General features: G+C 46.9%; 2 protein-coding genes across 12 annotated transcripts in view; both read left to right on the plus strand.

Moving 5' to 3' along the window:
• LOC137891664 (thrombospondin-type laminin G domain and EAR repeat-containing protein-like) overlaps positions 1-4,362 on the plus strand; it is an 18,527-nt gene extending 14,165 nt beyond the window's left edge. Inside the window, exons 15-17 of the mRNA XM_068736397.1 lie at positions 1,221-1,399; positions 1,667-1,768; positions 2,158-4,362. Of these exons, the coding sequence (XP_068592498.1) occupies positions 1,221-1,399; positions 1,667-1,768; positions 2,158-2,311 (435 nt within the window). The 3' untranslated portion in view covers positions 2,312-4,362. The remainder of the gene's footprint in view (positions 1-1,220; positions 1,400-1,666; positions 1,769-2,157) is intronic.
• A 506-nt stretch (positions 4,363-4,868) lies between these two features.
• On the plus strand, positions 4,869-23,884 carry si:dkey-230p4.1 (trichohyalin). Of its 11 annotated transcripts, none has more exons than XM_068736207.1 (28): positions 4,869-4,939; positions 5,423-5,593; positions 6,473-6,610; positions 6,729-6,806; positions 8,964-9,034; positions 9,183-9,348; positions 9,493-9,599; positions 9,719-10,105; positions 10,740-10,866; positions 10,934-11,074; positions 11,162-11,310; positions 11,420-11,548; positions 11,622-11,700; positions 11,787-11,864; positions 11,959-12,105; positions 13,929-14,038; positions 14,125-14,266; positions 14,344-14,531; positions 14,644-14,750; positions 15,994-19,223; positions 19,452-19,565; positions 20,165-20,626; positions 20,721-20,819; positions 22,026-22,178; positions 22,256-22,408; positions 23,015-23,092; positions 23,214-23,276; positions 23,361-23,884. In XM_068736207.1, exons 1-28 carry the CDS (start codon positions 4,928-4,930, stop codon positions 23,586-23,588), a joined length of 7,107 nt encoding a protein of 2,368 aa, XP_068592308.1. In that variant the 5' UTR covers positions 4,869-4,927; the 3' UTR covers positions 23,589-23,884. The 11 variants fall into 11 exon arrangements, with proteins under 11 accessions (XP_068592308.1, XP_068592333.1, XP_068592316.1 ...); XM_068736232.1 differs by having other exon boundaries at positions 23,015-23,071; XM_068736215.1 differs by having other exon boundaries at positions 22,259-22,408.
• Position 23,885: the final 1 nt, after the last annotated feature.

The following is a 23,885-nucleotide window of genomic DNA, read 5'->3' on the forward strand; positions in this document are numbered from 1 at the left end:
CTTTTATTGGATTTTAAAAAACTGCAAAAAACATGTTAAAGCTTCATGAACCTTTAATTCCACTTCTGACAGAAACAGTCACAGAACACGTTGTGTAATTGATCTATAAATAGATCTCAGATCAGAAGTAAACACCCTGCTGGCGTCCTCTAGAGGCTGCAGGAGGCATTACACCCACAAACACAAATACACACTGATGATTTCTCTGATGACTGAATTAAAAAAGGCTCTGAAATGTAGAGAGTAAAGTCTCCAGTTCTGCATTTTGGTCGTCGCCATCTTGTTTTTATTAACCAGTGAACAGGAAGTGGCCATATCTGGACTGAGGAGGAGTGACGTAGAGACTTCCCGTCTGCTCTTGACTCAAACACAAGCCCTTAGCTCTTGGCTTGGTCCAGACCCTCTTTGGACTTGACTTTGATTCAGGCTTAAACTTAGTTGGTCTTAACCCAGTCTAGCGTCCATTTGGACTCTATCTTGACTCAGTCTTGACCCTTATGTGTTATTTAAAATTAAACCCCATTAGAACTCAGTCCTGATTAAATCTGAACCACCTTTAAATTTTATATTTAATCTATTTCAAGAGCATTTTGGACTCAAACCTCCATTTGGACTCGGTTCTGACGTGAAGCTGTTAGACCCAAACCCCTTCTACAGCATCAGAAGAAGGGTTGAGAAGCACTTCATGATGTGATAAAGGATCTGTTAATGTAACTGTGACTTTTGACATGAAACAGATTACATAAGAACTGTGATTGTAACATGCTGTAGCTTGAGCTGAAACTCTTTTGTTATTAATATTATAAATTGTATTTTTATTCTTAAAGAGCCGTTAAAGAATTAAAAATGTAAAGTTTGTCCTGATGGTGGTGGTAGAGACGATCATGGGCTGATTAAAACCCGAAGGGTTCATCCTCTGGAGCGCAGGAAGCAGATAAGAGCATTTCAGGACAATCTGATCAGTTCTGATCAGAACGTCTTGAAGTGGTCATTCACCAGAATGACTGGGATTCATCCTGCGGGGAACATGAATCCCCACAGTGACTTTAATGGAAGTCTGACCAGTGGTTGTTGAGATGTTTCACTCTGGAACATAGAATAAGAACACCTGGTCATCTTCCCTGTTACGTCATTGTACTCAACGTTTGTTTTTAAAAAGTAAATGTACCTCGATGCCAACGTTTCCCGTCGGTTACCTTCATTTATTCCTCTCCCTGCAGACGGTGGGAGCGACGGACTGGGAAACGTTTCAGATCGACGGCAGGTTCTTTCTCGCTGTCGCCAACAGTCAGAAGGTTTGGAACAACGGCCCAAATCTCTACAGCATCAACTCCACCGTGTACGAGCTCAACAGGCTCACGCAGACCTTCATCCGCTTCCAGGACATCCTCACGCACAGGTGACCAACCGGCTCATTGCGGAGCAGCAGGTCTATAGAATCAGGGTTTTTTGGGCTATTCGGTGATGTTTGTCATTTTATGTTGCTAATTCAACAGATTGAATCGGTTCTCAAAAGATTGAGAACCGATCAGCCGCTACTCACACACTCACATTTATACAAAATGTATCGGCAATCTCCAGTTGTGGGGCTGATGTTGTCTGGTTGTTGCCCAAACCTCATTGAGAACAGAGAGACCAAAAACATGACATGAGGTTGTTTTATCAGTGCTGTGGACTGGGAGTTCTTCACCATCGGAGAGGAAAAGTTCTTGGTTGTAGCCAACTCTCATGACGGCAGCTCCTACTCTCTGAATAGTGTCGTCTACAGGTGTGTACTTCCTGTCTGTTGGTGTCTGTTGTTGTTTGTCGGTATTTGTTGGTGTTTGTCGTTTCTGTTGGTGTTTGTTGGTTTCTGTTGGTGTCTGTTGGTCTTTGTTGGTCTTTGTTGGTCTTTGTTGGTGTCTGTTGGTGTCTGTTGGTGTCTGTTGGTGTTTGTTGGTGTCTGTTGGTATTTGTTGGTGTCTGTTGGTGTTTGTTGGTGTCTGTTGGTGTCTGTTGGTGTTTGTTGGTGTCTGTTGGTATTTGTTGGTGTCTGTTGGTGTTTGTTGGTGTCTGTTGGTGTCTGTTGGTGTTTGTTGGTGTCTGTTGGTGTGTAATAGAGTCTGTTAGTCTCTTTTTATTTGTAGCTTGTTATCTCTGTGTGTTTTGTGTTTTCAGGTGGCAGGGTTATGAGGGCTTTGTTCCGGTCCACAGTCTGCCAACGTTTGGCTGCAGAGACTGGGAATACTTCAGCACCGATGAAGGCTCCTTCCTTGTGTACTCCAGCGCCACCTCCAGGCTCAGCAAGGTCTTCAAACTCAGGACCTACTGAAAGAAACTCAGACTTCGAAAACAAAACTGCTGCAAGACTCGATTGTCGTCACCTCCAGGCTCAACGAGGTCCTCAAACCCCAAAACAATTCATGATTTACCAACCTCATCACATCACCACACTATGGTTTTCTTCAGAGCTGAGGGAAGTCTTCGGAGGTCAGTTGCTTCACAGCTTCAGCCTGTGGAGGAAGTGTCAGGAGTCCAGTCCAGCTTCATCTCTTCAGGGAAGCTAATGATAATAAACTTGATTTATATATGAAGCACTTTTCTTAAACAAACTATTTGAAGTCATGTAAAGCTCAGCTGACAAGGACGCCGCCCTCGAGTACTCATCCAGGACGGGATGGTCTCTTCTTATGTTGGATGCATCAGACTCTACTGTGGTGGTAATTCAGGTTTACAACCATTAAAACCCATGTGACTTCTTACCAAGACTTCAATATCGGCGTTTGATCTATAAATTGCTTGTTTTGTTCGAAACACAAAGATATTCACTTGACTATCGAAGACACAGAAAAGCAGCAAACATTCACATTTGAGAACCTGAAACTAGAGAACTTTAAGCTCTTTAGCTTGTTCCAGTCTAAAGCTCCATTCAGACTGGATTCATGTCTGAAGGGGATTTAAACCTGAGCTAATCTAAGGAGGTGGTAACAGACTCTGAACACCAGAAGAGGGTCTCAGCTTTAGTCCTGAGGCAGAACGACCAAACTCAATAAAAACACTCAAATGAAAATCCACTCAATCCATTCTAGTTCATGAAAACACCTCAGCGTCTCTAACCTGAAGAAAGTCTTTTGTGTCCTTGCTTCCTCCTGACTGAATCTTCTTTGGCTGCAGAAATAACCTAAACAGAAGTAAGATAACCGCTTTAGACGCCTCAGTGAAGTTCATTTTGAGTTGAAACAGCTGGAAGCTTGTGGCTACTTGAAGTCGTGACTTTTGTGAGTTTCAGTAGCATGCTAGCTAGCCGGAAATATACTGATGCTAGCACACAACTAGCAGGTTCTGTTCCTGAAGTAAAAACCTTGTTCAAAATCCTGTTGATGTTTGTAACAATTCTAATAACTAAAAATCCAGCCTTGTGACTGGCTTCATGAATCTTTAGCTCGCCCAGCTAGCTAGCATGCTAACTAGACTTGGTACATGGACAGTTGAAGAAAACTACAAGTTAGCAAGTTAGCTAGCATGCTAACTAGACTTGGTACATGGACAGTTAAAGAAAACTACAAGTTAGCAAGCTAGCTAGCTAAGATGCTAACTGAACGCTGAGTTTGTACGATCACTTCCTGTCTGATGAACAGTTTTTTAATAGAACTGGACGGTGACACGCAGCTAATGAGCGACGATAGCTTCCTGCATTTTGGACTCTCCAGCTCTCCATCCAATCACAGCTCAGCTTTATGAAGGCCTTTTTTTATTGGTCAACGCGGTGAATTCTGTCGTCAAAGCTGAACTTAAAAAACTTCGTCCAAAGTTTTATTTGTCAAAACTGCAGAAGCCGGCAAATTCCGTTGAAATTAACTTTTGTTTTTTTCAAAAGCTTTTAGAATTGTAAACGCTGGTGTGACCACATCCTGAGAAGTATGTGGTCACATGCTGAGAAGTATGTGGTGTATTTTCAAGAGCACAAGTTATTTTGAAATTTGCTTTGCAAAGCAAAAGTGAAAATGTTTTTTTTACTGTAAATGTACTTTTGTTATTTTCTACAGATGAACACGATTGATAAGCTATTATTAAAATGTTAATTCAAAGTGCCTCAGATGTTTCTGTGACATCATGTGATGCAGCATGTTTCTGTTCAACCAAAGAATGACTGAATATTATCTTAATATGATGTGGTGAGGGCACTCTGAAATACAAATTTGTGTCGTGCTTTTGTTTTACACATCTAGAGACAACATTAGAGCCTCAGGTGTGTTTTGAATATCATCACGTAGACAAACAGTAATTTATTAAATGTGTTGTGTTTGCTTATAAATATCAGATATAAAATACGTGTTTTGGAGTAATAATATATATTATTTTCATGATAAACAACTCGTTATCTCAGAATATTCCAGTTTTACATAAAAACTACAAACTGTTTGTATCTTCATGTGATAATAAATTCTCTTGTCTGATTCCTCTGATGTTTTGATTTTATTTATGTTTCAGTTTTTTTATGATTTCAGCCTTATTTATATATTCATACTCCATGACATCAACAAGCAGATGTTCCCGTTATTTACAGATGTTATCTTGCTCAGTGTGACCAGCTTTAACTGCATGTGTTGCACCACAATGATATAATATGTTAAAATTATGCTTTTAAATTCAATCTAAATATGCTTTTAATTTATTTTTAATTTATTTATTATAATTAATTTGGTATTCAAACTACACAGTTGTAGTCAAAATACATTTTTCTTATTTTTTTGTATTCTATTATAAATATAAATATATATAAATATATATATTTATAATATATAAATATATATATATATATATATTTTCGGTCAACAGGGGTCGCTGTCTGAATTTCCTCGCCTTGTTTCCGGTCACGTGACCTCCTCGTCTCCGGACTCCGCTGGTTTGAATATGCTAACAACAAACAGCAGCTCGTGCAGACCGGATGACTGAAGCGGTTTGTAGTTTTTAAAGTGTTTTTAAAATGTTTTCGACACTTTTGTGAGTGACGCTCGTGCAGTAGCTTCAGCAGGTAACGTCACGCACTTGAATTAACTTTATTGACAGTTTTGTTTGCCTGCTGTTAGCATGCTAACAGGCTAGCTGCAGTCTGCTGTCTCTGCACTTCAACAGATTAATACAAGCTGGTTAGATACCGACACCAACAGAGTACCTGCTAATACTACCGCTACTGCAGTACAAGTACAATATGTATACATTCATATTTAATGTTGGTTCAGAGAAGTGGAACTAGTTCTGTTCACCATAATACATCATAGTACATCACTTTAGAAGTATTAATACCACCCTATTATTAAAATACTATGTGACAGTAAAGGTACTAATACCACACTGTAAATATACTATGTGACAGTAAAGGTACTAATACCACAGTGTAAATATACTATGCGACAGTAAAGGTGGGTCTCCACTACACCAGGATCCCAGAAGACCAGGTCTACCTGTCAGCATGCAGTCGGAGCTGCTGATTGGGTGGCAGCAGGAGAAGGCGGAGCTTAAGCGGGAGGTGTGTCGTCTGCAGGAGGAGCTGGCTGAAAATGGAGCAGAGAGGGAGGAGCTAGAGTCCAGGAGCAGAGCTCTGAATGAGAGGGTGAGGAGGGGGAGGAGCTAGAGTCCAGGAGCAGAGTTCTGAATGAGAGGGTGAGGAGGGGGAGGAGCTAGAGTCCAGGAGCAGAGCTCTGAATGAGAGGGTGATGAGGGAGAGGAGCTAGAGTCCAGGAGCAGAGCTCTGAATGAGAGGGTGAGGAGGGGGAGGAGCTAGAATCAAGGAGCAGAGCTCTGAATGAGGGGTGAGGAGCTAGAATCAAGGAGCAGAGCTCTGAATGAGAGGGTGAGGAGGGGGAGGAGCTAGAATCCAGGAGCAGAGCTCTGAATGAGAGGGTGAGGAGGGGGAGGAGCTAGAGTCCAGGAGCAGAGCTCTGAATGAGAGGGTGAGGAGCTAGAATCAAGGAGCAGAGCTCTGAATGAGAGGGTGAGGAGCTAGAGTCCAGGAACAGAGCTCTGAATGAGAGGGTGAGGAGGGTGAGGAGCTAGAGTCCAGGAGCAGAGCTCTGAATGAGAGGGGGAGGAGGGGGAGGAGCTAGAGTCCAGGAGCAGAGCTCTGAATGAGAGGGTGAGGAGGGGGAGGAGCTAGAGTCCAGGAGCAGAGCTCTGAATGAGAGGGTGAGGAGCTAGAATCAAGGAGCAGAGCTCTGAATGAGAGGGTGAGGAGCTAGAGTCCAGGAGCAGAGCTCTGAATGAGAGGGTGAGGAGGGTGAGGAGCTAGAGTCCAGGAGCAGAGCTCTGAATGAGAGGGTGAGGAGGGGGAGGAGCTAGAGTCCAGGAGCAGAGCTCTGAATGAAAGGGGAGAGGGGGAGGAGCTAGAGACCAGGAGCAGAGCTCTGAATGAGAGGGGGTCATGTGATCATCGGGTTGGACTAGAGTCTAACCATTATCTCTATCCATTGTCTCTGTCTCTGTCTCTCTCCAGCTGTACCAGTCAGTGTCTCCCTCCCTCTCCCTCTCTCTGTGGGGGGAGAGTGATCAGAGGGAGTGGAAGAGGAGGGTGAGGGAGGGGAGAGAAAGAGAGGCCAGACAGGCTCTGTTGATCCACCGCCTGCAGAACAAGGTGAGAAGTATTACTGTAGTACAGATATCACAGTATAGTCAGTAGTATTACCGTAGTACAGATATCACAGTATAGTCAGTAGTATTACTGTAGTACTGAGAGTACTGGCTGTGTACAGGTGTTGGAGTACAGAGATCGATGTCAACGTGTGGAGCTTCAGCTGGAGGACGTGAACAAGCAGCTGGTCAGCACTGAGGTACTAATACTACTAGTACTAGAGATACTACTACTAGTACTTGTAGTAGTACTTGTAGTAGTACTAGTACCAGATGTTGTGTACTGTAGTATTGCTGCAGTACTCCAGATGTTGTGTACTGTAGTATTACTGCAGTACTCCAGATGTTGTGTACTGTAGTATTACTGCAGTACTCCAGATGTTGTGTATTGTAGTGTTACTGCAGTACTCCAGATGTTGTGTACTGTAGTATTACTGCTGTACTCCAGATGTTGTGTACTGTAGCATTACTGCTGTACTCCAGATGTTGTGTACTGTAGCGTCACTGCAGTACTCCAGATGCTGTGTACTGTGGCGTCACTGCAGTACTCTAGATGTTGTGTACTGTAGTATTACTGCAGTACTCCAGATGTTGTGTACTGTAGTGTCACTGCAGTACTCCAGATGTTGTGTACTGTAGTGTCACTGCAGTACTCCAGATGTTGTGTACTGTAGTATTGCTGCAGTACTCCAGATGTTGTGTACTGTAGTATTACTGCAGTACTCCAGATGTTGTGTACTGTAGTATTACTGCTGTACTCCAGATGTTGTGTACTGTGGCGTCACTGCAGTACTCCAGATGTTGTGTACTGTAGTATTACTGCAGTACTCCAGATGTTGTGTACTGTAGTGTCACTGCAGTACTCCAGATGTTGTGTACTGTAGTGTCACTGCAGTACTCCAGATGTTGTGTACTGTAGTATTGCTGCAGTACTCCAGATGTTGTGTACTGTAGTGTTACTGCAGTACTCCAGATGTTGTGTACTGTAGCATTACTGCTGTACTCCACATGTTGTGTACTGTAGCGTCGCTGCAGTACTCCAGATGTTGTGTACTGTAGTGTCACTGCAGTACTCCAGATGTTGTGTACTGTAGTGTCACTGCATTACTCCAGATGTTGTGTACTGTAGTATTACTGCATTACTCCAGATGTTGTGTACTGTGGTGTCACTGCAGTACTCCAGATGTTGTGTACTGTAGTGTCACTGCAGTACTCCAGATGTTGTGTACTGTAGTGTCACTGCAGTACTCCAGATGCTGTGTACTGTGGTGTCACTGCAGTACTCCAGATGTTGTGTACTGTAGTGTCACTGCAGTACTCCAGATGTTGTGTACTGTAGTGTCACTGCAGCACTCCAGATGTTGTGTATTGTAGTGTTACTGCAGTACTCCAGATGTTGTGTACTGTAGTATTACTGCATTACTCCAGATGTTGTGTACTGTAGTATTACTGCATTACTCCAGATGTTGTGTACTGTAGTATTACTCCAGATGCTGTGTACTGTGGTGTCACTGCAGTACTCCAGATGCTGTGTACTGTGGTGTCACTGCATTACTTCAGATGTTGTGTACTGTAGTATTACTGCATTACTCCAGATGTTGTGTACTGTAGTGTCACTGCAGTACTCCAGATGTTGTGTACTGTAGTGTCACTGCAGTACTCCAGATGCTGTGTACTGTGGTGTCACTGCAGTACTCCAGATGTTGTGTACTGTAGTATTACGGCATTACTCCAGATGTTGTGTACTGTAGTGTCACTGCAGTACTCCAGATGTTGTGTACTGTAGTGTCACTGCAGTACTCCAGATGTTGTGTACTGTAGTGTCACTGCAGTACTCCAGATGCTGTGTACTGTGGTGTCACTGCAGTACTCCAGATGTTGTGTACTGTAGTATTACGGCATTACTCCAGATGTTGTGTACTGTAGTGTCACTGCAGTACTCCAGATGTTGTGTACTGTAGTGTCACTGCAGTACTCCAGATGCTGTGTACTGTGGTGTCACTGCAGTACTCCAGATGTTGTGTACTGTAGTATTACGGCATTACTCCAGATGTTGTGTACTGTAGTGTCACTGCAGTACTCCAGATGTTGTGTACTGTAGTGTCACTGCAGTACTCCAGATGCTGTGTACTGTGGTGTCACTGCAGTACTCCAGATGTTGTGTACTGTAGTATTACGGCATTACTCCAGATGTTGTGTACTGTAGTGTCACTGCAGTACTCCAGATGTTGTGTACTGTAGTGTCACTGCAGTACTCCAGATGTTGTGTACTATAGTGTCACTGCAGTACTCCAGATGCTGTGTACTGTGGTGTCACTGCAGTACTCCAGATGTTGTGTACTGTGTTTGTTGTGTAGAGGAGGATCAGGGATGAACACAGTGACTCTCTGGAGAGCGCCCTCATCAGGCTGGAGGAGGAACAACACAGGTGAGGATCAGCTGTGTGTGTGTGTGTGTGTGTGTGTGTGTGTGTGTGTGTGTGTGTGTGTGTGTGTGTGTGTGAGAGAGTTACAGTTTCACGTGTGTGTGTGTGTGTGTGTGTGTGTGTGTGTGTGTGTGTGTCTCTCTCTCTTCAGGTCTCTCGGATTGGCTGACACAAACACTCTTCTCCGGGAGCAGCTCAGCCAATCAGAGCAGGCCAACCAGGTCCTGAGGGAGGACCTCCAGAAGGTGACATCCGATTGGACCAGAGCTTTGGAGGAGGCGGGGCAGAGAGAGGATGATTGGCAGAGAGAGAGAGAGGTTGGTTGGTTTTACTCTTATTGTTGTGATTTTTAAGGTGGATTTTCTGACCGATCCACCTTAAAACTGAGATTGTGTGTGTGTGTGTGTGTGTGTGTGTGTGTGTGTGTGTGTGTGTGTGTGTGTGTGTGTGTCTGTCTCCAGTGTCTCTCAGGTCATGTTGGTCATCAGCAGGATCATCTTCTCTCAGTCTGGAGGTCCGTAGTCTCTCTGAGGAGACACTGTCACACCGTGAAGACCGCCGCCGACAGGTACGTCTGTCTGTATGTTGACCAACTTGATAGAACTTGACGACCTGATGGAAGTTGACCGACCTGATGGAAGTTGACCGACCTGATGGAAGTTGACTGACCTGTCTTTCTGTCTGTAGGGATCTGTGGGAGTTGAGGGCGGAGTTTTCTCGTCTCTCCTCGTCTCTCCTGTCCAGCTGTGACTCCGTCTCCTCCTCTCTGAGGCTCACTGCTCCTCCCATCAAACCCTTCTCCTCTGCTCCTCTCCCTCTTCTCCGCTCTGACCTCGCTCCTCTGTCCTCCACCCTGGTCCTCCCTCCTCCAGTCTCCTCATCATCTCTACCTCCTCTCACCTCCTCCTCCACCCTGGGAACCTTCTCCCTAGGAGAGCTGGAGCACAGAGAGGAGGAGGAGAGGAGGAAGGAGGAGGAGAGGAGGAAGGAAGAGGAGAGGTGGGAGGAGAAGGAGCGAGAGATTTCAGAGTTGAAGCTTCTTCATGAGGCAAAAGTTTTCCAGCTGACAGAACGGTCAGTTAGCCTCTGAGCCACTCGTTTATATATATATATATATATATATAATATATATATATATATATATTATATATATAATTATAATAATGTTGTATATTATACTGTTTTTATCTGTTTTTATTTACATTCTTTCCTACTTTGTACTTTTACTGCTGCACATCAACAAAGTTTAACTTTTCTCTTTGTCTCTATGTCTGTCTGTCTCTTTGTCTGTCTGTCTCTTGTCTCTTTGTCTGTATGTCTCTCTGTTTCTATGTCTGTCTGTCTCTTTGTCTGTCTGTCTCTTTGTCTTTCTGTGTCTTTGTCTCTATGTCTGTCTGTCTCTTTGTATGTCTCTTTGTCTGTCTGTCTCTATGTCTCTCTGTCTCTTTGTCTGTCTGTCTCTTTGTCTGTATCTTTGTCTGTCTCTATGTCTCTCCGCCTCTTTGTCTGTCTGTCTCTTGTCTCTTTGTCTGTCTGTCTCTTTGTCTGTCTCTCTGTATCTTTGTCTGTATGTCTCTTTGTCTGTCTCTTTGTCTGTCTGTCTGTATCTTTGTCTCTATGTCTCTTTGTCTGTCTCTATGTCTCTTTGTCTCTCTATCTCTATGTCTCTCTATCTCTATGTCTCTCTGTCTCTTTGTCTATCTCCCAGCATTGAGGAGCTGTCTCGCTTGCTGCAGGCTGAGGACAGACAGAAGGAGGACAGACAGCAGGAGGTGCAGAGACAGGAGGACACAGAGAGGAGTCTTCAGTCGGTCAGTCGGGCCGTGGTCAAACTGGTGAGTCAGTGACATCACCACAGGTCAGAGGTGAGAGGTCAGAGGTCAGTGTGTGTTCTCTCTCCAGTCCAGAGTCCTGAGCTCCACAGACAGCATCTCCACAGACAGCGTCTCCACAGACAGCGTCCTCAGTCTGGACCTGTCCTCTCTGCTGTCTGTCCTGTCTCACTCTGAGAGCGCCCTGCAGTGGAGACACGAGGAAGTACAGGTGAGTCCACAGGAAGCCTGCTGCAGGTCAGAGGACACAATGTCATGAAGCTCATCTGAGTGTGTGTGTGTGTGTGTGTGTCCTAAGGGGGCGGAGCTCTCTTTGCAGAGGCTTGGTGAGGAGAAAACAGCTGTTCAGCTCCGACTGAACCAGCTGGAGGACGACAACCAGCTGCTGCAAACACACTCACAACACTCACAGCTGGAGCTCACACACACTGTGGACTTACTGAGCAGGTACACACACACACACACACACACACACACACACACACACACACACACACACACACACACACAGAGATGGTAGTTAATAGATAAAACGGATTGTGTGTGTGTGTCACAGGGAGCGGGAGGCGTCGTCCTCGCTGCGTCTCCGGTTGGAAGAGGTGCAGAGAGAGAAGGAGCGTCTGAGGAGGGAGAGAGACAGACAGGAGGAGAGAGACAGACAGCTGGAGACAGAAACACTCAGACGGTTTGAATAATATTCTATATATTGTTTATATTTGGTGACATATCTGATTTAAAGCAGTTCATCTTCGTCTCAGAGTGGAGGCTGAAGCGATGGAGAAGCTCCAGCTGTCGGAGACGGAGACTCTCCAGAGGACGGAGATCTCCTCTCTGAAGGTGATCACTGGTCTTCTTCTCCTCCATCATTCATTCATTCATTCATTGAGAGAGAGAGACAGTCAGTAGCTTCTCCTCTCCTCTAGGGGGCGCTGGAGAGGCAGCAGCTGGACACCCAGAGAGCAGCAGAAGAAGCAGCTGACGCCAGAGATGCTCTGCAGAAGGTACAGCTGATGATGACATCATCTTTATCTGAACACGTTACAACTAATCAGTGAAGGTCAGAGGTCATCTGTGTTAATGTGTCTCCCCCTTCAGTCCAGAGACAGAGTATTGTGTCTCTCGTCCTCTGAGTGTGCGTTGAAGAGGGAGGTAGAGGAGGGACGTGACTCTTTGGACAAGATGGCCACCCTGAACTGGTCTCTGGCGTTGGACAAGAAGGAGCTGAACAAACAGCTGCTGAAGGTACCGATGCTGTCCTCACCTGTCCTCACCGGTCCTTACCTGCCTTCACTTGTCCTCACCTGTCTCCACCTGTCCTCACCTGTCCTCACCTCTTTTCACCTGTCCTCACCTGTCTCCACCTGTCCTCACCTGTCTCCACCTCTCCTCACCTGTCTCCACCTGTCCTCACCTCTCCTCACCTGTCTCCACCTATCCTCACCTCTCTTCACCTCTCCTCACCTGTCTCTACCTGTCCTCACCTCTCTCCACCTGTCCTCACCTCTCCTCACCTCTCTCCGCCTGTCCCCACCTGTCTCCACCGGTCCTCACCTGTCTCCACCTGTCCTCACCTGTCTTCACCTCTCCTAACCTGTCTCCACCTGTCCTCACCTCTCTCCACCTGTCCTCACCTGTCTTCACCTGTCCTCACCTGTATCCACCTGTCTCCACCTGCCCTCACCTGTCCTCACCTCTCTCCACCTGTCCTCACCTCTCTTCACCTGTCTTCACCTGTCTCCACCTGTCCTCACCTGTCCTCACCTCTCTCCACCTGTCCTCACCCGTCTCCACCTGTCCTCACCCGTCTCCACCTGTCCTCACCTGTCTCCACCTGTCCTCACCTCTCTCCACCTGTCCTCACCTGTCCTCACCTGTCTCCACCTGTCCTCACCTGTCTCCACCTGTCTTCACCTGTCTCCACCTGTCCTCACCTGTCTCCACCTGTCCTCACTTCTCTCCACCTGTCCTCACCTGTCTTCACCTGTCCTCACCTGTATCCACCTGTCTCCACCTGCCCTCACCTGTCCTCACCTCTCTCCACCTGTCTTCACCTGTCTCCACCTGCCCTCACCTGTCCTCACCTCTCTCCACCTGTCCTCACCTCTCTTCACCTGTCTTCACCTGTCTCCACCTGTCCTCACCTGTCCTCACCTCTCTCCACCTGTCCTCACCTCTCCTCACCTCTCTCCGCCTGTCCCCACCTGTCTCCACCGGTCCTCACCTGTCTCCACCTGTCCTCACCTGTCTTCACCTCTCCTAACCTGTCTCCACCTGTCCTCACCTCTCTCCAACTGTCCTCACCTGTCTTCACCTGTCCTCACCTGTATCCACCTGTCTCCACCTGCCCTCACCTGTCCTCACCTCTCTCCACCTGTCCTCACCTCTCTTCACCTGTCTTCACCTGTCTCCACCTGTCCTCACCTGTCCTCACCTCTCTCCACCTGTCCTCACCCGTCTCCACCTGTCCTCACCTGTCTCCACCTGTCCTCACCTCTCTCCACCTGTCCTCACCTGTCTCCACCTGTCCTCACCTGTCTCCACCTGTCTTCACCTGTCTCCACCTGTCCTCACCTGTCTCCACCTGTCCTCACTTCTCTCCACCTGTCCTCACCTGTCCTCACCTGTATCCACCTGTCTCCACCTGCCCTCACCTGTCCTCACCTCTCTCCACCTGTCTTCACCTGTCTCCACCTGCCCTCACCTGTCCTCACCTCTCTCCACCTGTCCTCACCTCTCTTCACCTGTCTCCACCTGTCCTCACCTGTCCTCACCTGTCTCCACCTGTCCTCACCTGTCTCCACCTGTCCTCACCTGTCTCCACCTGTCTTCACCTGTCTCCACCTGTCCTCACCTGTCTCCACCTGTCCTCACTTCTCTCCACCTGTCCTCACCTGTCTTCACCTGTCCTCACCTGTATCCACCTGTCTCCACCTGCCCTCACCTGTCCTCACCTCTCTCCACCTGTCTTCACCTGTCTCCACCTGCCCTCACCTGTCCTCACCTCTCTCCACCTGTCCTCACCTGTCTCCACCTGTCCTCACCTGTCCTCACCTGTGTGTTTGCAGCTGGAGTGTGAGCTGTCTGACAGCCAATCACAGTTGCAGACAGTGAGGTCAGAGGTGACCTGTCTGCAGAGAGAGTTGAGAACCCTGAACCTGGACCACAGCCAGCTCAGGTGAGTTTGTTTACATATAAACATTGTATCTGAATTATAAATATGAATAATATGTATTGATAACATTGATCTCTTGTGTTGTCCAGAGCTCAGAGGGAGGAGGAGGTCGACGTCCTCCGTCAGCTCAGAGGAGGAGAGAGAGAGATGGAGAGAACTCTGGAGGAGAAGGAGAGACAGCTGCTCTCCCTGATGGAGGAGAGAGGGAGGGAGGGAGGTCAGCTGGAGGAGGTAAGGAGAAGGAGGTGACAGTCATGTGACAGCGCTACACCTGGCTGATGCATCATGGGTGTGTGTGTGGTCCTCAGCTGTTCTCCCAGCATGCCTCAGTGTGTGTGGAGCTGAAGGAGGCGCAGCAGCAGCTGAGGCAGTCAGAGGAGGAGGAGGAGGTGAGGAGGAGAAACCAGCAGCAAGAGGAGCAGCAGAGGAAGAGCAGCAGGCAGCAGGAGGAGCAGGAGCATCTGAGGAGAGAGAGGGAGCAGCTGGAGGAGCTCAGGTACTGAACATTACGTGTGTGTGTATGTATGTATGTATGTATATGTATATATATATATATATATATATATATATATATATATATATATAGTGTGTACTTGTACTCTCTCCAGGTGTGTGTCGGTGTCTCTCCAGCAGCAGCTCTCACAGTCAGAGGTAAACAGAAGTCAGCTGATCACTCACATCAGCACCATGCAGCAGGTCAAAGAGGCTCTACAGGGTGAGTCCATCTTCATCACCACCTTCATCTTCATCACTACTGTGTAACGCTGCTCTGTGTTCAGAGGAGCAACAACGTTCAGTGAATCTTCTAGTAGTAATAGTGTCAGTAGTATTCATAGTAGTGGTAATAGTATCAGTAGTATTTATAGTAGTGGTAATAGTGTCAGTAGTATTTATAGTAGTGGTAATAGTGTCAGTAGTATTTATAGTAGTAGTAATAATGTCAGTAGTATTTATAGTAGTGGTAATAGTGTCAGTAGTATTTATAGTAGTAGTAATAGTGTCAGTAGTATTCATAGTAGTGGTAATAGTGTCAGTAGTATTTATAGTAGTAGTAATAGTGTCAGTAGTATTCATAGTAGTGGTAATAGTATCAGTAGTATTTATAGTAGTGGTAATAGTGTCAGTAGTATTTATAGTAGTGGTAATAGTGTCAGTAGTATTTATAGTAGTGGTAATAGTGTCAGTAGTATTTATAGTAGCAGTAATAGTGTCAGTAGTATTTATAGTAGTGGTAATAGTGTCAGTAGTATTTATAGTAGTGGTAATAGTGTCAGTAGTATTTATAGTAGTGGTAATAGTGTCAGTAGTATTTATAGTAATAGTGTCAGTGGTATCCATAGTAGTAGGAATAGTGTCAGTAGTATTTATAGTAATAGTGTCAGTAGTATTCATAGTAGTGGTAATAGTGTCAGTAGTATTTATAGTAGTAGTAATAGTGTCAGTAGTATTCATAGTAGTGGTAATAGTATCAGTAGAATTTATAGTAGTGGTAATAGTGTCAGTAGTATTTATAGTAATAGTGTCAGTGGTATCCATAGTAGTAGTAATAGTGTCAGTAGTATTTATAGTAATAGTGTCAGTAGTATTTATATTAGTAGTAATAGTGTCAGTAGTATTCATAGTAGTGGTTATAGTGTCAGTAGTATTCATAGTAATGGTAATAGTGTCAGTAGTATTCATAGTAGTGGTAATAGTGTCAGTAGTATTCATAGTAGTGGTAATAGTGTCAGTAGTATTCATAGTAGTGGTTATAGTGTCAGTAGTATTTATAGTAGTAGTAATAGTGTCAGTAGTATTTATAGTAGTGGTAATCGTGTCAGTAGTATTTATAGTAGTGGTAATAGTGTCAGTAATATTTATAGTTGTATTTATTTTAGTATTTATTGTTGTATCAACAGCAGTAGCAGAAGTTGTATTTGTGTTTATAACAGCAGTTTTATCGTGCTTTTATTCTGAAGGGGAGATCGAGTGTCTACGAGGAGAACTGGAGAGAACAACAACCAGGAGAGAAGAGGAGAAGGAGAGGACAGAAGATGAGAAGAAGAGGAGTGAAGAGGATAAGGAGGCACTGAGGGAGGAGGTGGAAGACCTGAGGAGGAGGAGAAGGGAAGAGGAGGAGGAGATGGAGGTCTGGCAGAGGGAGAGGGAGGTTCTGAGCGAGGAGCTGGGGACGAGGGACGGGGAGGTGGAGGCACTGACGAGGCGAATAGAGGGGCTTATGGAGGAGGAGCAGGAGAGACAGAAGGAGGTAGAGAGGCTTAGGGAGGAGGAGCGAGACAGACAGAAGGAGGTAGAGAGGCTGAGGGAGGAGGTGACGAAGAGGGAGGTGCGTATCAGCCACATGATGGAGAGACTTCAGCAGGAGGAGGGAGAGAAGGAGAGACTGGTGGAGGAGGCAAAGAGGACGGAGGTCAGGCTGAGAGAGGAGGAGGTGAAAAGGGAGGAGGAGATGGAGATGCTCTGCGAACGGATGGAGAGACTAGAAAGAGAGAAGGAGGAGAGGGAGGAGGAGATGGAGCGATTGAGGAGTGAAGCAGAGGAGGCGAAAAGATGGAGGAGGAGGGTGGAGGAGGTGGAGGAGGAGATTAACAGACTGAGAAAAGAAACCTCCGAGCTAGAGGAGAGGAGAGAGAAGGAGAGACTGCAAGACAAAGACGAGGAGGAGAGGAGGAGGAGGAGAAGAGAGGAGGAGGTGGACCGACTCAGGGGGGAAGCTAGGAGAGCAGAGGAGGAGGTGGAGAGGCTGAGGGAGGAGGTGGGGGAGGTGGAGCTGCTGAGGGTGAGGTTGAACGTGGCCAAGGAGGAATGTGAGGAGATAAAGGAGGAGGTGCAGCGGAGGGAGCGCAGCCTGGAGAGACAGATGAGCGCCGTGAGGGAGCGGGAGGAGGAGGTGGAAGAGCTGAAGGAGCAGGTGAGGTTGGCAGAGGAGCAGAAGGAGGAGGGAGAAAGGGAGTGTCGGGAGGCTAACAACAAACTAAAGCAGAAAGCCGGGAGGGAGGAGCAGCTGGAGGCGCTGCTCAAAGAAACCCGGCTGCTCCTGGAGAAAGAGAGGAAGGAGGGAGGAGTAAAAGATGCCACGGCCTCCTCCCAGGCCAGGGAGGTGCAGACAGCCTGGGTCGAAAGGGAGGGAGCAAGAAGGAGAGCCAGAGAGAGGGAGGAGGCCTGCGACAGGCTGGAGGAGGAGTTGAAGGAGTGGAGGGAGAAGGCTGAGCGGAGCTCGAGGGAGATGGCAAAGTTCAGCCATGTCCTGAAGGAGCGGGAGGAGGAGGCGCAATACCTGAGAGCTACGCTGGAGGAGAGGGAGGAGGAGGATGGGAGAGAGAGGGAGGCGCTGAGGAGACTAGAGGTGGAGAGGAGGAGAAGGCTGGACAACAAGCTGATAGAGATGGAGGAGGAGAAGAGGAGGCTGGAGGAGAACGTGAGAGAGGTGGAGGAGGAGCGGGAGGAAGAGAGGGAGGCACTGAGGAGAGCAAGGGAGGAGAGAAAGAAGATGGATGACAGATTAGAGGAGATGGAGAGGGAGGTGCAGGAGAAAAGAGAGGATCTGAGGAGGAGTGAGGAGGAGAAGAGGAAGCTTGACGATGAACTGAGAGAGGAGAAGGAGGAGCGAGGGAGACTGGTGGAAGCTGAGAGAAGTCAGCACCTCCTGTTGGAGGAAGGAGGGAGGTCCAGAACGAGAGAGCTGGAGGAGGAGAAGGCGGGACTGTCGGTGGAACTGTGGAGGAGCGAGAGGGAGGTGAAAGCTCTCAGACAGGAGGCGCAGAGGGAAGAGAGGGAGAAAAAGGAGATCCAGGAGGAGATGACAGCCCTCAAGGAGGCAGTACAGAGTGAGCAAAGGAGGTGGGAGGAGGCCCAGGAGGAGATGAGGAGGGCTGAAAATGAGGTGGTAGCTCTAAGACAGGAGTTACAAAAGGAACAAAAGGAGAAGACGGAGGCGCAAGAGGAGCTGATGAAGAGAAGAGAAGAAATTCCATCACTCAGAGAGGAGGCGCAGAAGGAGCACAAGGAGAAGGATCATATACAAGAGACATTAATGAGGAGAGAGAAGGAGGTGACAGCTCTCAGAGAGGAGGTGCAGAAGGAGCACAAGGAGAAGGAACATGTACAAACAACGTTAATGAGGACAGAGAAGGAGGTAACTGCTCTCAGAGAGGAGGTGCAGAAGGAGCACAAGGAGAAGGAGCATGTACAAGCGACGTTAATGAGGACAGAGAAGGAGGTGCAGAAGGAGCACAAGGAGAAGGAGCATGTACAAGAGACATTAATGAGGAGAGAGAAGGAGGTGACTGCTCTCAGAGAGGAGGTGCAGAAGGAGCACAAGGAGAAGGAGCATGTACAAGAGACATTAATGAGGACAGAGAAGGAGGTGACTGCTCTCAGAGAGGAGGTGCAGAAGGAGCACAAGGAGAAGGAGCATGTACAAATGACGTTAATGAGGACAGAGAAGGAGGTGACTGCTCTCAGAGAGGAGGTGCAGAAGGAGCACAAGGAGAAGGAGCATTTACAAGCGACGTTAATGAGGACAGAGAAGGAGGTGCAGAAGGAGCACAAGGACAAGGATCATGTACAAGAGACATTAATGAGGAGAGACAAGGAGGTGACTGCTCTCAGAGAGGAGGTGCAGAAGGAGCACAAGGAGAAGGAGCATGTACAAACAACGTTAATGAGGACAGAGAAGGAGGTGACTGCTCTCAGAGAGGAGGTGCAGAAGGAGCACAAGGAGAAGGAGCATGTACAAGCGACGTTAATGAGGACAGAGAAGGAGGTGCAGAAGGAGCACAAGGAGAAGGAGCATGTACAAGAGACATTAATGAGGAGAGAGAAGGAGGTGACTGCTCTCAGAGAGGAGGTGCAGAAGGAGCACAAGGAGAAGGAGCATGTACAAGAGACATTAATGAGGAGAGACAAGGAGGTGACGGCTCTCAGAGATGAGGTGCAGAAGGAGCACAAGGAGAAGGAGCATGTACAAGAGATGTTAATGAGGAGAGACAAGGAGGTGACTGCTCTCAGAGAGGAGGTGCAGAAGGAGCACAAGGAGAAGGAGCATGTACAAGAGACATTAATGAGGAGAGACAAGGAGGTGACTACTCTCAGAGAGGAGGTGCAGAGGAGGAGGCAGGAGGCCCAGGAGGAGCTGAAAGAAGTGCAGCAGATCATGGAGGTGAACCTGAGCTCCCTGCAGAGTCAGGTACAGTTACACAGTAAATATATATATATGTGTATATATATATATATATATACATATATATATATATATATATATATATATACATATATATATATATATATATATATACATATATATATATATATATATATATATATATATATATATATATATATATATGTATATATATATATGTATATATATATATACTACTGTGTAAACTGACATAAACAACTCTTTGTGCTTCAGGTGTCTGATGTGAGTCGCAGCAGAGAGCGATTGAAGGAGGAGGAGAAGGAGCAGATGAAGGAGAGTCTGAGGGTCGCTCTGCAGGAGGTGACCAAGCTGAAACTCCTCCTGCAGGTACAGCACCTCCTGCTGGTCTCAGTATTAGTACTTCAATAAATACTTCAGATACACTCAAACTCACTATTGTTACCAGAGGTGTCCAGGGTCTCCAGGATGTCCTGGGTGTCCAGGATGTCCTGGGTGTCCAGGGTGTCCAGGAAGTCCTGGGTGTCTAGGGTGTCCAGGAAGTCATGGGTATCCAGGATGTCCTGGGTGTCCTGGATGTCCAGGATGTCCAGGAAGTCCTGGGTGTGGACTGAAGGTTTGTCCCACACATCATTCTTTAGTATCTATGTTGTGAATCTGAAGAAGAGGAACTAGATATATCAGATATTTGTCATGCAGTAAAAGCAAAAATATAAAGTATCAGAAAATGAAAGTACTTAAGTAAAGTACAAGTACCTCAAAGTTGTACTTCAGTAGAGTACTGTAGTAAATGTACTGACCGTGTTACAACAACATAATAGCTGGTGGAGGAGCTGGTGGGGGGGATCTGAATCAGGCTAGCAGTTTCCCTCCATTTCCAGTCTTTATGCTAAGCTAAGCTAACACACCAGCCTTTTGCTTTTAACAAAAAGAAAGTTAAAGTTTTCTTTTAAACATTCATCATTCAGGAGAGCCACACGGAGGAGGAGCGTCTGAGGAGCACCCTGAAGGAGGAGGTGGAGAGGTTCAGAGAGGAGGAGGAGGAGATAGAGAGAGGAGAGGTGGAGGAGCTGAGAGCTAGAGCCAAGGCCCTGGAGAGGAGGAGGAGAGAGATGATGGAGGAGCTGGATGAGGCACAACAGGCAAAGGAGAAGGCAGAGGAGAGGTGGAGGAACAGAGTGGAGGAGGTGGAGGAGGAGCAGGAAGTGAAGCTGAAAGCTCTGTCGAGAGAAATCCAGAGGCTGAGGGAGAGAGAGGAGGAGACGGAGAAGGAGTGGAGGTCGAGGGTGGAGGAGGCGAGGAAGGAGGTGGAGGAGAGCCGGGTCAGAGCCGTGATGGAGGAGCAGAAAACTCAGAGAGAGGAGATGGATGGAGGGAGGAGAAGGAAGAGAGACCAAGAGACAAACAAGGAGAAAGGAAGAGGAGGAGAGGTAAGGTGTCTTCTAGAACGTTTTCAAAACTCTTGATGGAAAGAGGACACACTGTTGAAAAGTCATCACATTAAAATGTTTATTGTTTCCTGAGGAGCAGCAGGAGGAGGAAGAGGAGGAGGAGCAGATCTCCTCACTGCAGCAGCAGGAGGAGGAAGAGATGAGGAGGCTGCTGAGGCAACGAGAAGCTGAGGTAAAACATTTAACAAGTGATTTAACAAATTCCTCACAGCAAATGTGTACTCTCTGACTCTGTTGTTGTTGTTGTTGTTGTTGTGAAGATGTACTCTCTGACTCTGTTGTTGTTGTGAAGGTGTACTCGCTGACTGTTGTTGTGAAGATGTACTCTCTGACTGTTGTTATTGTTGTTGTTGTGACGATGTACTCTCTGACTGTTGTTGTTGTTGTTGTTGTGAAGATGTACTCTCTGACTGTTGTTGTGAATATGTACTCTCTTACTCTGTTGTTGTTGTGAAGGTGTACTCGCTGACTCTGTTGTTGTTGTTGTGAAGATGTACTCTCTGACTCTGTTGTTGTTGTTGTTGTGAAGGTGTACTCTCTGACTCTGTTGTTGTTGTTGTTGTGAAGGTGTACTCTCTGACTCTGTTGTTGTTGTTGTTGTTGTGAAGGTGTACTCTCTGACTCTGTTGTTGTTGTTGTTGTTGTGAAGGTGTACTCTCTGACTCTGTTGTTGTTGTTGTTGTTGTGAAGGTGTACTCTCTGACTCTGTTGTTGTTGTTGTGAATATGTACTCTGACTGTTGTTGTTGTGAATATGTACTCTCTGACTCTGTTGTTGTTGTTGTTGTTGTTGTTGTTGTGAAGGTGTACTCTCTGACTCTGTTGTTGTTGTTGTTGTGAAGGTGTACTCTCTGACTCTGTTGTTGTTGTTGTGAAGGTGTACTCGCTGACTCTGTTGTTGTTGTTGTTGTTGTTGTTGTGAAGATGTATTCTCTGACTCTGTTGTTGTGAAGGTGTACTCGCTGACTCTGTTGTTGTTGTTGTGAAGATGTACTCTCTGACTCTGTTGTTGTTGTTGTGAAGGTGTACTCCCTGACTCTGTTGTTGTTGTGAAGGTGTACTCTCTGACGTTGTTGTGAAGGTGTACTCTCTGACTCTGTTGTTGTTGTGAAGGTGTACTCTCTGACTCTGTTGTTGTTGTTGTTGTGAAGATGTACTCTCTGACTGTTGTTGTGAAGGTGTACTCTCTGACTGTTGTTGTTGTTGTGAAGATGTACTCTCTGACTCTGTTGTTGTTGTTGTGAAGGTGTACTCTCTGACTGTTGTTGTTGTGAAGGTGTACTCTCCGACTGTTGTTGTTGTTGTGAAGGTGTACTCTCTGACTCTGTTGTTGTGATGGTGTACTTGCTGACTCTGTTGTTGTTGTTGTTGTTGTGAAGGTGTACTCTCTGACTCAGAGGACAGACGAACTGGAGAAAGACAGGGATCGTGTCCGCTTGGCTCTGGAGCGAACAGAGGCAGCTATGATTGGCTACAGGGAGAGAGCCCACCAATGGGAACAGAGCCTGGGGGCGGGGCCTAACACAGACGAGGTCAGTGAGTCTCTGATTGGCCGGTTAGTTTGTCAGTTTGGTTTGACTGTGAATATAAAGTTGACCCTGTGTCTCAGCAGGATGTGGAGGACAGACTGGTGGTCCTTCAGACGCTGGTGGCTCAACTAGAGCTGGACCAGAAAAGACTCAACGAGAAGAACTCTCATCTGGAACATCAGAGAGACAGATTGAAGAAAGACAGACACTCACTGAGAGACACTCTGAGACAGGTACGCACTCACTGAGACACAGTGAGACAGGTACACACTCACTGAAAGACAGCGAGACAGGTACACACTCACTGAGAGACACTCTGAGACAGGTACACACTCACTGAGACACAGCGAGACAGGTACACACTCACTGAGAGACACTCTGAGACAGGTACACACTCACTGAGAGACAGCGAGACAGGTACACACTCACTGAGAGACACTCTGAGACAGGTACACACTCACTGAGACACAGTGAGACAGGTACACACTCACTGAGACACAATGAGACAGGTACACACTCACTGAGAGACACAGTGAGACAGGTACACACTCACTGAAAGACACAGTGAGACAGGTACACACTCACTGAGAGACAGCGAGACAGGTACACACTCACTGAGAGACACTCTGAGACAGGTACACACTCACTGAGACACAGCAAGACAGGTACACACTCACTGAGAGACACAGTGAGACAGGTACACACTCACTGAGAGACACAGCGAGACAGGTACACACTCACTGAGAGACACAGCGAGACAGGTACACACTCACTGAAAGACACAGTGAGACAGGTACACACTCACTGAGAGACACAGTGTTGTTGTTTGTGTGTTTCAGGTGGAGGCGGAGCATTGGAGGTTCAGACAGCAGCTGACTGACAGCAGCAGATCTCAGGTCAGACAGACAGACAGACAGGTGTGTGTGTGTGTGTGTGTGTGTGTGTGTGTGTGTGTGTGTGTGTGTGTGTGTGTGTGTGTGTGTGTGTGTGTGTGTGTGTGTGTGTGTGTGTGTGTGTAATGCTGTGGTATTTGTTCAGGAGTCTGCAGACACCACAGAAGAAGAGCACCTGAGGAGCCGAGTGAGGGAGCTGGAGGACCAGGTGAGAGCACCACAGAAGAAGAGTGTCAGGTGTTTTGTTTTGTCAGGTGGGTGCTGATGATGTCACGTGTCTCCTCCCCCTCAGGTGACTCAGCTCCGTCTCTCATTGGCCGCCGACCAGCAGAAGAGGGCGGAGTTTATCCAGCAGTCCTCCAGGAACAGCCAATGGCTGATCTCTCTGAGACACGACCTCACCGATTCGCTGGCCGAGGTCACGCGCCGTCCAATCCCGTCCGTCCTGGAGTCTGAGACGCAGCGATTGGACCGCAGCCTGAGGGAGGAGGAGCTTAGGTTGTCCCTCAGCCAATCGTAATCGAATCCTCAAAAACACTGCGTCTTCAGTGTTTCTCCGGACCAAATGAACAGAACTCTGAGATACACCGAATATTTAAATAATACATTTTGATACTGTAGTTTTATACAAAGTACCTCCAGCAGGACCAGAGTGTTGATCAGTTGTTAAAGTTATTAAAGTTATGAGCCAGTTTAAATGAGCGAGTTACTGTGTTGTATTTCTATTCTGTTTTGACGCACTACATTTCCCATGATCCTCCAGTCCGGCTCGTGTGTGTTTTGTGTGAAGCTCAATAAAAAGCAAAGTGTTCATCAG

The sequence above is a fragment of the Cebidichthys violaceus genome, unplaced genomic scaffold, assembly GCF_023349555.1.
Source record: "Cebidichthys violaceus isolate CVI_PGR_0920_01 unplaced genomic scaffold, fCebVio1.0.p SCAF_11, whole genome shotgun sequence".
In the NCBI taxonomy this organism is placed as follows: domain Eukaryota; kingdom Metazoa; phylum Chordata; class Actinopteri; order Perciformes; family Stichaeidae; genus Cebidichthys; species Cebidichthys violaceus.

What these genes read in the sequence shown, in the direction of transcription:
- si:dkey-230p4.1 (XM_068736207.1), top strand. An exon ending in GCAGAGCTCTGAATGAGAGG is followed by an intron (nt 5,594 to 6,472) that starts GTGAGGAGGGGG and finishes GTCTCTCTCCAG; the next exon opens with CTGTACCAGTCAGTGTCTCC. An exon ending in GTTTTCCAGCTGACAGAACG is followed by an intron (nt 10,106 to 10,739) that starts GTCAGTTAGCCT and finishes TCTATCTCCCAG; the next exon opens with CATTGAGGAGCTGTCTCGCT.